A 15104-nucleotide genomic window follows, 5' to 3' on the forward strand; every position below is an offset into this window, starting at 1 on the left:
ACAGTGTGTGTACATACACAGCAAGTAAAGAGTGCATCTTTCACGAAATAAAATGCAGCGTGATCTATCTCGCTTATCGCTGCGTGTCGACTTCCCGTTATTCGCCCCTCTTTATCCTCGGGTCAACCCGTGGTCTCTGCATGGCGCGACACGTCCAGCAGAGCCGAGGCGCGAGAGGTGACAGTCGCGTCGAAAAAAACATCAAGGAGGAGGAGGAGGCGGACGCGTGTCATGGTACTCCTTCGCTGCTCAATCCATTCCGCCGCGCGCTGTTCTAAGACCCTATTAGATATCTATCCACACCAACCAACACGACGGCGCGGAGGACCTTCTGACTGGCGATGGGCGGCCGCGGACGGCCCTGCGGCTCATACCGGATCCGTAGGACAATCCCTAGCTGATACGGAGCGGAGGGGGGAGACCATCGGGAGCCCAGGGAGGAGCGGACGGTATTACTACTCTCGAGCGACGTGGCCTCCGCCCCTGACTGCGCGCGCACTGCGCTCGGCACGTGCGTCAACTCCGCAGAACGACGTTGTATTACAGGAGGACGAGCTGTGCAGCGGCGCAAGCGCAGGCAGTGCCGCTCGCACACGCGGTCGGGGCAGCCGCGCGATCGCCGCGAGCTCCATCTCCCTCCGCGAGGTGCAGGATTCCGCGTGCTATGCCGGCGTAGACTACAGACCGCACAAGTGGGTGCGCGCAGCAAAGCAGAAGCGGGGACTATATACTGGCTGCTCGCACGCGGCGTGCTGACGCCAGGCCAACCTCGCGCCAGTCTCCCTCTCGCTACGTTGCGGGGCACTGCGGCTGGCGCTGGCCCGCAAGGCCAATGCCAGACTCGCGCGGTCGCCGCGCGCTCGCGCGAGGCTAGAAACCGATGTCTCGCCTCTCGCTCGTACAGCCCCCTAGCTGCTCGATCGTAAACCTCGCGGTGTGATCCGGGCCACGTGAGCCGAAGACAGCGTGGAAGAAACAACACACAGAGAGAGGAAGGGGAGAGAAGGAGATGGGAGGTGGTGACAGGATAAGGAGGAAGAGAACAGGGATTGTTTAAGGAATCCAGAGAAGGTGCATGAAATATAACAGTGACGCAGGACTTACTTGAAGGACAATATACGGTTAGGTGTGACATAAACAAAGCTCTGAGCGTGTTTGGGAGTGAGTGCGCTGCTGTTAAATGAATGGGATCAACGCATTGGCAGCTGTTGTGAAGACAAGCCGTCGCCCTCGTGATGCTCTGAATGCTTCAGCTTTCAGCAGCTCCCCAGCTGGTCAAAGAGTGAAAAGACATCCCTGACCTCTCTTTAAATCCACACTCCACACTCAATCAGAGCAGATTAGGTTGTAATCGATAACCCGTGACGTTTTTTCACTCCCAGGCGGACTGCGAGAGCAACGGCGGGATCAGAGAGAAGCTTCCCTCCATCAAGGAGGACGAGGAGGACAGGGTCCGAGGGTGAACGCTCCCCGCTCCCCAAGGTGCCTCCCCTGTGCAGGCTGGGCCGTGGCCTGCGCTCCCCACGCGCTCCCCTCTGCGTTCGCCACGCTGCCGGCGAGAGCCTTCAGACCGCCGAGCGAACACAGCCGGCCCACCAGCCTGCAGATCCCCGTGGTGAGCTTCAGCTGCATGCAGCCGGACCTCAGCCCTCGGTAAGGGACCATTCAGCTGACATCTGACAAAATGGTAAGTAACACAGCAGAAGAAGAGAGAGACTTCACTGGAGTCTTCTTTGTTGCTTTGGAGATTAAACAACGTCCAGTTTGTGTTTGTGAATAATGCAAAGACACGAGAGACGTGTGCTGATCTTGTATTTATCCTAAACAAGAAAAAGCCATTTGTACCTGCATGCACACAGAACATGCAGTGTGGAGACCTGTGATCTTCACCTCGGCATCATGTTATAGGCGCTGAAATGTTTAGTCTGCTGCCACCGTGGGGAACGTGGCGCCTGGTACCCTGGGTGCAGACTGTGGGAGGTTTGTGGCGTCGTCTTTGTTTCCACACTGAGTTCGTCCTTCATCGACTTTCCTTTCCCGTCTGTCTGTCGTCAGGTTTGTCGACGGGATCGAGGCAGACAACCAAAGCGGCTCGACTCAAAAGTTTGATTTTCTCTCCAGCGCAACTCAGAGTTTCCAACCCAGCCCTGATTCAGCTACCAGGTGAACGCACCGGCGTCATTCATGGATAAATTATCGATGTATTCTTCATTATTAATCAGTTCTTACTCGCATGTGTCGTCCAGGGGCGCATGACGAGGGTGACACCATGCAGGCCATCGCAAAGCTGAAACATGAGGTAATGTGTCAAGTGTCGACTTCTCAGTGATTGATTGATTGATTCGCTCTCATGACTCTTCCCGTCTCTCCAGAGAACGCCCTTTCCCGTCAGGTGACCACCGTCAGTCAGGAGCTGCAGGAGATGACGCGTCTCCTTAAACCTCTCTTCTATAACACTCCAGCGCGGCGACCCGCCTGCCGACAGCTGCTCCTCGGCACCTCCCATCCTTACGCAACATGCATCCATCCAACCCAAGATGTCCTCTCCCACACTCCTCCAGTGTTCACCCTCACACACCATCACCTCCGCCCCCCTCGTGCCTCATCGCTCAGCTCCCCCGTCGCCACCAGCTCTCCCCGCGAGCATGCACCTGTGCCACATGCCTGTTCCCTCCTCCTCCATACCTTCTCTACCTTCATCAAAGCCACCAGCCGCATCCATCGCTCCCTTTGATAGACTTATCAACCAGCGAGCCACAAACTCAGTCCTGCTATCCGCTCAGGTCCCGGTCTGAGTCCCAGCTCCACTTCCAGCCTGAGTCCCAGTTCCCGTCCCGGTCTCACCCCCATTCCTTTTCCCAGCCTCATCTCCAACACACTTCTCAGCCCTCCAGCATGGCCCCTCCTGAACCTGGAGGAGGTGGAGTGGGGGGAGCACGCCGCCCAGCTCAGCTTCATCGACGAAGGACAGCCCTCAGTGTGAAAAGAGGATCAGACACTGGCACGGGACTGACGGACAGAGACAAGCAGCATGCCACACGACTAGTGCATGAGAAACTTTTGCCCAGCGACTGGCATGCGAGTTCAGATGTAAATACATGAATTTTATCTTTGATCATGAGCACCAGCTGTTTGCAGATCAGATAATAAAATTTGTTTACGGTTTCATTTTGATTTGCGTGTAATAATCTCAGTCACTTCGTCTCTGCCAAATTCTCGCCCTGCTCGATCGATTCAAACGACACCTGTTGTTTTCAAGCGGCTCTCTTTAAAAAAAGATCTACATGAGTGAATCTGATACAAGAAATATAAATGGTGAAAAAGCTGCTTGAAAATTAAAGTTTTTAACTTTAAGAGCGAGGTTTTTGATCAAGGTAACAGACAATACACAAAGGAAACAGAGTGGGAACATCCGACATCTGATTTTCTAGATGTTCAGCAGTTTACAGAATATATTGTTCCATATCTGTTGAACATCCTACATCTAAACTTATGAACATTACTGCAGACAGTGTGGGCCCCAGTTTTCTGTGCACACACACTCGAAACATTTCGAAACTGGAACCGGAGCTATGTGGTCTCCCTTGTTAAACACCCACGTACATGTGTCCTTATTCTGTTTTATACTTCACTGCCTCTCTATAATCAAGACAATTGCTTTGTCAGGAGAATCCCAAGCTTTGGGTCAGGGCTAGTCATGTTTTCCAGAAAGCGGCTGTGGGATTACCCCACGCGCAAAGACCTCAACCAACTCACCGACGCTTTACAGAAAGCACACCACACACACAGATATGCACAAACACTCTCTGACATGAATGCAAATATTGTGGACTCCATTTGATGTTAAGCTGTAGCGGTTGCTTGTCCACAGGCACCAACCTGTGCAAACTTTCAGCACAGCGTGCACCAACAGGCTTTGATCGCGGGGCGAACCAAACACGCCGGGCAACGTGTTTGTAGCAGACGCCGCACAATCAATGCGATAGATACTCCTGGTTAGGGACAACAAAGCTGCAATGCAGCAGTGTATACAAGCGACCACAGTTCAGCTCTGTGGGGTCGAAGTCAAAGGGATGAGTCTGAAGCTGCAGTTCCTGTAACAGCCACCAGATGCTAGTGTTGTTCCACATTTCCTCTCAGGGTCCTGTCAGTTCAATCAGTGGTGAGAAAGTCCACAGGTCTCCATTGTCAAAGGTTTATTGATAGTATTTACCCCAAGTGGCAATGTGCAGATATCACCGGCACATTTTTGGATGATCTAACCATGCACAAGTAGTCTTACACAACACTGAAGAAGTTTCTTCTTTGCTGAAACATTATTTTAAGGGTAGATAGACCTCAAGTTACTAAGCTTCAATCAGATTCTGAACTTTTATGTGGTCATATGTCAACATGTGGGAGAAGAAGTCATAGAAGTGACGGTGCTGCTTTGGGTTTCTTTCCCACATATAAAAGAAGGGAAGAACAGGGCCTACTTTGGAATAACAATAAAATAATGACTGAATATGTTTGCTTGTTCATACTTTGGTTGAGACATCAGCGGAACGGAAGTGTGTCCAAAGGGAGGCAGCGTTTTATTGAAAACGAATGGTGGGAAATGGATGAGCGGATGTTTTGATGACCAAAATAACAGCAAAGGTTGTCAGAATGTGCGTCAGACTTTGATACGACAAATAAGTTTTAATAACTTAACTAGCAGTACGAGTTTATACTCTGGTAAAAAGACAACATAAAAACAGTTTTATCATAAAGCCCAACAAAAACAATATAACTTTGGCTCATCGCTGCAAAAAAACGTTCAGATTCTGTTTAATATCAAATATAAAATTCTTTAGTTAGTACATGAAGGTGTGCACAGCATCAATATTGCTGCTACAGGTAATACGAACTGGCTTGTTTTCACTGGAGCCTTGTGAAGCATGCTTTAATTGCCACGCATGCCATTACACACACACACACACACACACACACACACACCTCCTCTTATGGTGGAGTGACTTGCGGTGAGCTGTCAAAGATACTTAAGATGATGTAAGACAGACAAGTGTTGGCAGTTTGCACACACAAACCGCAGAGGAGGAGCACAGGAAGGCAGACAGGCTGAGGAGTAATGATAGGTGACTATTCTTCCATGTCGAATAAATCAAGGAGAGCTGACCACACCAGCCCTGCTGTTTGGACACACACACTAAGACTCAGTTTAAGTGTTGGACAAGTGGAAATACAAGAAGTACAGACTTATACCTCTTTGTACAGTCGTACCTCGAATAAATCTTTGCAAGTTTGACGTCCAAATATCAACGATTGGACATTCTTGTTTGTACGTTTTGACCCAGCTGGCTTGAAAATAATAAAAGCAGTCATATACTGAAGATCAGGACAGGTGAAAACAGAAAACAACAGGTTTTACATGCAAAGGTGACCAGATTTAAGTATATATAAGAAGACAAAAGGAAATCTGCTTTACAGGCCAGATTTTTGTTCGACTGCTCGTCTTCCATGCCGTCATGTAAGTATCGTCTGGTCTTAGTCATCCCTTCAGCCTTGATGCTTCGGTGAGCACAGCTTGCTTTCTTTTACGTGAGCTGAAGACGCTGGAGCGAGTGAGTCTTCTAGAAATCAGAAAAAAAAAAGGGGTCGCCGATTCGATTCCCGGGCTCCGACGGTCCAATCAAAGTGTCCTGAGATGAGATAATGAAACCCTGATGGCCGTGCATGTTGAGAGAGAGAGGCCCTGCATAACATTCTTATTTACAGTTGATTATACACACATAAGTAGTTCAGTTATGATTATTATAGTCCATGTCTGCCATATTCTGTAAACAGAGCCCACCCCTAAATGTTACACACTGGACCCTGGATGACAGAATATGGGATGAAAGTTCAAATTAAAGAAAGAATTTAAAATCTTGCTGCACTTTATTTTAAAGGACAACACACTCCTGACATCTGACTAAACTACTCTTGGAGATCAGACCTGTGTGAAGCCTCAACATCGTTTTTCTTTGATTTGCAAAGGAGGGAATGTTCAGTTCGGACCCTTTTTAATCCTTTAATATTTTTGTTTTTCACCAGTAGAGGGCAGAAAATCAGCTTTGTAACTTTTTAAATCCGGTGTCTTGACTCCTGACCCCTCACACACACACACACCGTGATAAATCTGAATAAATCACCTTTTTTACACCTCCTCTCCTCCTCCTCCTCCTCCCTCCTCCTGCTGCTGCTGCTCCTGTACCTCTGCTATCACGACATCTGGGAAATTAATTATCCTTTCTAATTCTGTGATCACATTATTCATTCAGTGTTTCAGCTTTCTGGAATAAAGAGGTAAGCTCTTCCTTTTTTACTTTGTTTTACTCTCGCGCCTTCTCCTGTGTTCATAATTTGAAACAAAGCTTTCATGTTAAATCTAATAAATATGATTATTTTTAATCTATGTCAGCCTGTCCCAGGTTTCCCTCCCAAACTCCATCTCCCTCCCTCCATCCTCCCTCCCCTGCCTTCTTCCCTCCCGCCCTCTCTCTACATGTGTCATTTTACTGCTCTTTGCTCCAGCAGGCAGCAGCAGTCTGCCCCCATCACTCCTTGCCTTTATACCTCCTCGCTCGCTCTTGCTGCTGGGTTTTTTTTTGGTGACAAAGAGGAGGAAAACGTTGGGAAATTCATATCTCTCAGGCTGGATTCACTCGTTTTCACCAATGGATGGAGTTTATTCCCCAGCAAGCACAGTGACTTCTTAAAAAGTGAGTACTCGTGAACTTGAAAACTTCCTAACCTGTGTGCGAACTGAACAAAACTGCAACAAGCTCAAAGAAAACGACAGAGAAGTCATCTGTCACACAAAGAGGTCGCGGTAGAAGTAAGTTTTCTGATTTCATTTGTAAACGCTCTAATAACATTTGATCTTGTGGACTTAAACCGGTTGGTTTTATGGCAGCAAAGTAAGTAGAAACATAGTTTATAAAAAAAGATGTTTTATGGAATATTCCAAAAAACAAGAGCGTCCACTTACATGAGGTATGATTAAAATTAAATCAGTTTTTTTAAAGAAAATGTGGATAAAACTGTGAAAATAGAGAATTTGCCACATTAACCAATATTCCAGTGCACTTAAATTTGATGGTGGAGTTTTTAAGCGAAGCTGCATTTTGAGTCTTTTTTAAAGTTTTATTAGAAAATAAATATTTTTTCCGCTTCACTTTACAGACTCACATTTAATGTCTCTTATTTCCAGGAAGTGACACTTTCTCTTCCCTTCACGTGCCTCGGTTTGCTTCAATAAAAATATTTTAAAGTGCTTTTTTTCTAAAATATAATAATCAGAACTGTAAATCATATTTTCTTCCCCCTCCTCCGTGTCACATCTTTTTATTTTACACCGTGCCTGGGTCATTTGAAATAAATCTAATTTTCTAATTAGCTTTCATATTTGCAATGGAAATTTAAAAGTCTGTCATGTTCAGCCAACGCTGCGTGTTTCACACACACACTGATGATTACTAAAGCACGAGTTTATATTAAATAATATACTGTATATATATATATAAAAAGTGAGAGAGCTGAAAAATAACGAGTATCAAATTACAATTCATTTCTGAAGCAGCACATGAGAATTTAATGTTTGCAATTAATCAAAATGATTAAATCTGCTACTATTTATTCAATTAATATGCATTGACTCAGCAGAAACATAAAAAGAGTAATTAATTTATTCACTAATTGATTTAAGGACGCTTCTCCAGCATGCACAGGGAGGACATCTTGTTAACAGGTGCACACTTTAAAATATTATTAGTAGTTGATTAGAGTCAGAGTCAGAACCACAGGAATAAACATTGCCAACGACATAATGCATTAAGTTTTAATTATGTTTTAATATCCTTAAGCGCACTGAGCCCGTCTCTGATTGGTTAAACACAGCTGCAGCTAATAAAATAATAATAAGGAGCTCAAACGTTTGATTCAGTGCGCGCCATTGAGCAGCAACAAAGCTGCTGCCCTTTGTCACCGCTCGCATGGTCAATAGCTGCTCATCTGGCACACCTGAGTCATTATTAGATTAATTTTATTAGCTGCAGCGTGTTTTGCCCGCTGCGACGCGTCAGGTGAGCAGACAGACAGCAGGGACACTGATCTGAAGCTTCACACCACCGCTTGTAAAGTAAGTACTCACCTGTGCACGCAGGCCGGATTTACCACAACACCGTGAGGATGAAGTCAGTGTGTTTGATATGTGCACACGAGCATAATGATTCATAATTCATGCACTTGAGAGGTATGTGGATGGGATCCGTTAACCAAGTGGTGAACAGCCGAGGTCAGACGGATACTATAAAACCACAATGAGCATTCTTTCTAGAGAGCAATACGGGCATTTCTTGTGAAAAGTTTGCCACTTTAGCGTGTTACAAAATCAGGTGTTTAACTAAAGTGAACTAACATGATCATTTTCGCTCCGATCATTGTGTGCTAAGACATTAAATAAAAAACCGTTTTTAGATTTAAACTTAGGAATATCTTGGCAAGGTCAAAACGATCTTGTGTTACTGTTTTTAATTTTTCAAACACACGACTGCCTACTTTGGATTTGTAGTATATACACAACGGCCCACACAAAATATAACGAAACTCTATTTACTATTAACATTATGACAACGTTAGTTACAAATGTACGCGCTAGCAGACGGCTAGACACTCTGTCTTACCACACTTTGGTATACGACTTTTATGTGCAAAGTTTAAAAACGTCCAGTGTCCCTGACGCCTTAATCGAGAACTGTCAAGAGGAAAACGAACAGCGTTTAGTTGATAGAATATAAATGTGGTGCTCTCTTAATGTGCCAGACTATTAGTTTCCTCCTGATTCCAGTCTGATTAACAACAACAACAACAGTCTGGCTGGGACTTCATATCTGAATCCAAATCTCAAAAGTAAGAACGCGTAGTCCACACTGCACAACGCAAAGAAATTCATTAAAACTTTATTCAAAACCCGAAAAAGAGACGCAAAGAAATTCATTAAAACTTTATTCAAAACCCGAAAAAGAGGCAAAAAAAAAGTGAGTTAAGGAAACAACTGACAAGACATCAACTATTAATGTATTGTGGAATATTGTATGCTTGCACATCCACGTTCCTGTTGTATTGTGGAATATTGTATGCTTGCACATCCACGTTCCTGTCACACACTCAGACATACGGTGTGTATATATATATTTATATATATATATACAGTGTGTGTACGTACAGCAGCAGTAGTGCATCTTTCACCGAGAACTAAAAATAGCAGCGTGAGATGGATGGGGGCAGGGTGGGGGTCAACCCTGGCTGGATAAATATAGATCAAGATGTAGATGGAGACGAGACGAGAAAAGATCAGGATGAAAAAAAAAAACATCAGGGGAGGAGGAGGAGGAGGAAGAGCGGTGATGGTATTTGCATTCACGTGTTCACACACACACACACACACACTGCCTCCTCACATACCGACACACCATAACAAAGCATACTTATTCTAGCTGATGCACACACACACACTGCAGAGACGTGTTGTTTACATGTTGGCTCATGCAGCATAACACACACACACATGTGCAGTGAGCGTATTTCTTTCTTTACACTCGGAGAGGCTCACATAATTGGCTGATGCTTCTATAGTGGCATGCTGCACATCGAGGGTGGCACGTGCTGCCACAAACTCAAATCCCAAACAGTCTCTTCTCCCTCCAGGCAAACCTCTGTGCTAAAATTAAACCTCTGCGAGCTAAAAATACCGGCCGGGGCACGTGAGCCGAAGACAGCGTGGAAGAAGACAACACACAGAGAGAGGAAGGGGGGGAGAAGGAGATGGGAGGTGGTGACAGGATAAGGAGGAAGAGAACATGTGATTTGTTTTAATGAATCCAGAGAAGGTGCATGAAATATAACAGTGACTGCAGGACTTTTACTTTGAAAGGACAATAATACTGTTTAGGTGTGATCATAAACAAAGCTCTGAGCGTGTTTGGGAGTGAGTGCGCTGCTGTTAAATGAATGGGATCAACGCCATTGCAGCTGTTGTGAATGACAAGCCGTCGCCCTCGCTGATGCTCTGAATGCTTTCAGCTTTTCAGCAGCTCCCCCAGCTGGTCAAAGAGTGAAAAGACATCCCTGACCTCTCTTTAAATCCACACTCCACACTCAATCAGAGCAGATTAGGTTGTAATCGATAACCCGTGACTGTTTTTCACACCTCAGGCGGACTGCGAGAGCAACGGCGGGATCATGAAGAAGCTTCCCTCCATCAAGGAGGACGAGGAGGGATCAGGGTCCGAGGGTGAACGCTCCCCGCTCCCCAAGGTGCCTCCCCTGTGCAGGCTGGGCCGTGGCCTGCGCTCCCCACTGCGCTCCCCTCTGCGTTCGCCACTGCTGCCGGCGAGAGCCTTCAGACCGCCGAGCGAACACAGCCGGCCCACCAGCCTGCAGATCCCCGTGGTGAGCTTCAGCTGCATGCAGCCGGACCTCAGCCCTCGGTAAGGGACCATTCAGCTGACATCTGACAAAATGTGTAAGTAACACAGCAGAAGAAGAAGAAGAGACTTCACTTGGAGTCTTCTTTGTTGCTTTGGAGAATAAACAACGTCCAGTTTGTGTTTGTGAATAATGCAAAGACACGAGAGACGTGTGCTGATCTTGTATGTTATCCTAAACAAGAAAAAGCCATTTGTACCTGCATGCACACAGAACATGCAGTGTGGAGACCTGTGATCTTCACCTCGGCATCATGTTATAGCGCTGAAATGTTTAGTCTGCTGCCACCGTGTGGAACGTGGCGCCTGGTACCCTGGGTGCAGACTTGGGATGAGTTTGTGGCGTCGTCTTTGTTTCCACACTGAGTTCGTCCTTCATCGACTTTCCTTTCCCGTCTGTCTGTCGTCAGGTTTGTCGACGGGATCGAGGCAGACAACCAAAGCGGCTCGACTCAAAAGTTTGATTTTTCTCCCAGCGCAACTCAGAGTTTCCAACCCAGCCCTGATTCAGCTACCTCAGGTGAACGCACCGGCGCATTCATGGATAAATTATCGATGTATTCTTCATTATTAATCAGTTCTTACTCGCATGTGTCTGTCTGCAGGGGCGCATGACGAGGGTGACACCATGCAGGCCATCGCGAAGCTGAAACATGAGGTAACGTGTCCAAGTGTCGACTTCTCAGTGATTGATTGATTGATTCGCTCTCATGACTCTTCCCGTCTCTCCAGATGAACGCCCTTTCCCGTCAGGTGACCACCGTCAGTCAGGAGCTGCAGGAGATGACGCGTCTCCTCAAACCTCTCTTCTATAACACCTCCAGCGCTGCGACTCCGCCTGCCGACAGCTGCTCCTCGGCACCTCCCATCCTTACGCAACATGCATCCATCCAACCCAAGATGTCCTCTCCCACACTCCTCCAGTGTTCACCCTCACACACCATCACCTCCGCCCCCCTCGTGCCTCATCGCTCAGCTCCCCCGTCGCTCACCAGCTCTCCCCGCGAGCATGCACCTGTGCCACATGCCTGTTCCTCCTCCTCCATACCTTCTCTACCTTCATCAAGCCACCAGCCGTCATCCATCGCTCCCCTTTTGATAGACTTATCAACCAGCGAGCCACAAACTCAGTCCTGCTATCCGCTCATGTCCCGGTCTGAGTCCCAGCTCCACTTCCAGCCTGAGTCCCAGTTCCCGTCCCGGTCTCACCCCCATTCCTTTTCCCAGCCTCATCTCCAACCACTTCTCCAGCCCTCCAGCATGGAGCCCCTCCTGAACCTGGAGGAGGTGGAGTGGGGGGAGCACGCCGCCCAGCTCAGCTTCATCGACGAAGGACAGCCCTCAGTGTGAACAGAGGATTCAGACACTGGCACGGGACTGACGGACAGAGACAAGCAGCATGCCACACGACATAGTGCATGAGAAACTTTTGCCCAGCGACTGGCATGCGAGTTCAGATGTAAATACATGAATTTTATCTTTGATCATGAGCACCAGCTGTTTGCAGATCAGATAATAAAATTTGTTTTACGGTTTCATTTTGATTTGCGTGTAATAATCTCAGTCATCTTCGTCTCTGCACTGCCAAATTCTCGCTCCTGCTCGATCGATTCAAACGACACCTGTTGTTTTCCAAGCGGCTCTCTTTAAAAAAAGATCTACATGAGTGAATCTGATATCAAGAAATATTAAATGGTTGAAAAAGCTGCTTGAAAATTAAAGTTTTTAACTTTAAGAGCGAGGTTTTGATCAAGGTAACGGACCAAACGCAAAGGAAACAGAGTGGGACATCCAACATCTGATGTTTTCTAGATGTTCAGCAGTTTACAGAATATGTATTGTTCCATATCTGTTGAACATCCTACATCTAAACTTATGAACATTACTGCAGACAGTGTGGGCCTCCAGTGTTCTGTGCACATCACACTCGAAACATTTCGAAACTGGAACCGGAGCTATGTGGTCTCCCTTGTGTAAACACCACGTACATGTGTCCTTATTCTGTTTTATACCTTCACTGCCTCTCTATAATCAAGACAATTGCTTTGTCATGAGAATCCAAGCTTTGGGTCAGGGCTAGTCATGTTTTCCAGAAAGCGGCTGTGGGATTACCCCACGCGCAAAGACCTCAACCACTCACCGACGCTTTACAGAAAGCACACCACACACACAGATATGCACAAACACTCTCTGACATGAATGCAAATATTGTGGACCTCCATTTGATGTTAAGCTGTAGCGGTTGCTTGTCCACAGGCACCAACCTGTGCAAACTTTCAGCACAGCGTGCACCAACAGGCTTTGATCGCGGGGCTGAACTCAAACACGCCGGGCAACGTGTTTGTAGCAGACGCCGCACAATCAATGCGATAGATACTCCTGGTTAGGGACAACAAAGCTGCAATGCAGCAGTGTATACAAGCGACCACAGTTCAGCTCTGTGGGGTCGAAGTCAAAGGGATGAGTCTGAAGCTGCAGTTCCTGTAACAGCCACCAGATGCTAGTGTTGTTCCACATTTCCTCTCAGGGTCCGTGTCAGTTCAATCAGTGGTGAGAAAGTCCACAGGTCTCCATTGTCAAAGGTTTATTGATAGTATTTACTCCAAGTGGCAATGTGCAGATATCACCGGCACATTTTTGGATGATCTAACCATGCACAAGTAGTCTTACACAACACTGAAGAAGTTTCTTCTTTGCTGAAACATTATTTTAAGGGTAGATAGACCTCAAGTTACTAAGCTTCAATCAGATTCTGAACTTTTATGTGGTCATATGTCAACATGTGGGAGAAAAAGTCATAGAAGTGACGGTGCTGCTTTGGGTTTCTTTCCCAACATATAAAAGAAGGGAAGAACAGGGCCTACTTTGGAATAACAATAAAATAATGACTGAATAATAGTTTGCTTGTTCATACTTTGGTTGAGACATCAGCGGAACGGAAGTGTGTCCAAAGGGAGGCAGCGTTTTATTGAAACGAATGGTGGGAAATGGATGAGCGGATGTTTTGATGACCAAAAATAACAGCAAAGGTTTGTCAGAATGTGCGTCAGACTTCTGATATCGTACAAAATAAGTTTTAATAACTTAACTAGCAGCTACGAGTTTTATACTCTGGTAAAAAGACAAACATAAAAGCAGTTTTATACATAAAGCCCAACAAAAACAATATAACTTTGGCTCATCGCTGCAAAAACAGTTCAGATTCTGTTTAATATCAAATATAAAATTCTTTAGTTAGTACATGAAGGTGTGCACAGCATCAATATTTGCTGCTACAGGTAATACGAACTGGCTTGTTTTCACTGGAGCCTTGTGAAGCATGCTTTAATTGCCACGCATGCCATTACACACACACACACACACACACACCTCCTCTTATGGTGGAGTGACTTGCGGTGAGCTGTCAAAGATACTTAAGATGATGTAAGACAGACAAGTGTTGGCAGTTTGCACACACAAACCGCAGAGGAGGAGCAACAGGAAGGCAGACAGGCTGAGGAGTAATGATAGGTGACTATTCTTCCATGTCGAATAAATCAAGGAGAGCTGACCACACCAGCCCTGCTGTTTGGACACACACACTAAGACTCAGTTAAGTGTTGGACAAGTGGAAATACAAGAAGTACAGACTTATACCTCTTTGTACAGTCATACCTCGAATAAATCTTTGCAAGTTTGACGTCCGAATATCAACGATTGGACATTCTTGTTTGTACGTTTTCACCCAGCTGGCTTGAAAATAATAAAAGCAGTCATATACTGAAGATACAGGACAGGTGAAAACATGAAAACAACAGGTTTTACATGCAAAGGTGACCAGATTTAATTATATATATATAAGACAAAAGGAAATCTGCTTTACAGGCCAGATTTTTGTTCGACTGCTCGTCTTCCATGCCGTCATGTAAGTATCGTCTGGTCTTAGTCATCCCTTCAGCCTTGATGCTTCGGTGAGCACAGCTTGCTTTCTTTCTTTTACGTGAGCTGAAGACGCTGGAGCGAGTGAGTCTTCTAGAAATCAGAAAAAAAGGGGGTCGCCGATTCGATTCCCGGGCTCCGACGGTCCAATCAAAGTGTCCTTGAGATGAGATAATGAAACCCTGATGGCCGTGCATGTTGAGAGAGAGAGGCCCTGCATAACTATTCTTATTTACAGTTGATTATACACATAAGTAGTTCAGTTATGATTATTATAGACCATCTGTAAACAGAGCCCACCCCTAAATGTTACACACTGGACCCTGGATGACAGAATATGGGATGAAGACTTCCTTAAAGTTCAAATTAAAGAAAGAATTTTAAATCTTGCTGCACTTTATTTTGAAGGACGACACACTGCTGACATCTGACTGAACTACTCTTGGAGATCAGACCTGTGTGAAGCCTCCACATCGTGCACGGTTAAAGGGTCGGGAAGGATTTGCAAAGGAAGAGATGTTCAGTTCGGACCCTTTTTAATCCTTTAATGTTTTTGTTTTTCACCAGTAGAGGGCAGAAAATCTGCTTTGTAACTTTTTAAATCCTGTGTCTTGACTCCTGACCCCTCACACACACACACACCGTGATAAATCTGACATAAATCACCTTTTTTACACC

At 45.9% G+C, this 15104-nt stretch overlaps 1 protein-coding gene across 1 annotated transcript in view; it reads left to right on the forward strand.

Moving 5' to 3' along the window:
• The window catches only part of LOC104931479 (potassium voltage-gated channel subfamily H member 8), a 31635-nt gene extending 19607 nt beyond the window's left edge, over positions 1 to 12028 (forward strand). The window contains exons 12-15 of the mRNA XM_027291573.1: positions 10237 to 10511; positions 10919 to 11028; positions 11114 to 11166; positions 11241 to 12028. Of these exons, the coding sequence (XP_027147374.1) occupies positions 10237 to 10511; positions 10919 to 11028; positions 11114 to 11166; positions 11241 to 11858 (1056 nt within the window). The 3' untranslated portion in view covers positions 11859 to 12028. The remainder of the gene's footprint in view (positions 1 to 10236; positions 10512 to 10918; positions 11029 to 11113; positions 11167 to 11240) is intronic.
• Positions 12029 to 15104: the final 3076 nt, after the last annotated feature.

The sequence above is a fragment of the Larimichthys crocea genome, chromosome XIX (assembly GCF_000972845.2).
Source record: "Larimichthys crocea isolate SSNF chromosome XIX, L_crocea_2.0, whole genome shotgun sequence".
Taxonomy (NCBI): domain Eukaryota; kingdom Metazoa; phylum Chordata; class Actinopteri; family Sciaenidae; genus Larimichthys; species Larimichthys crocea.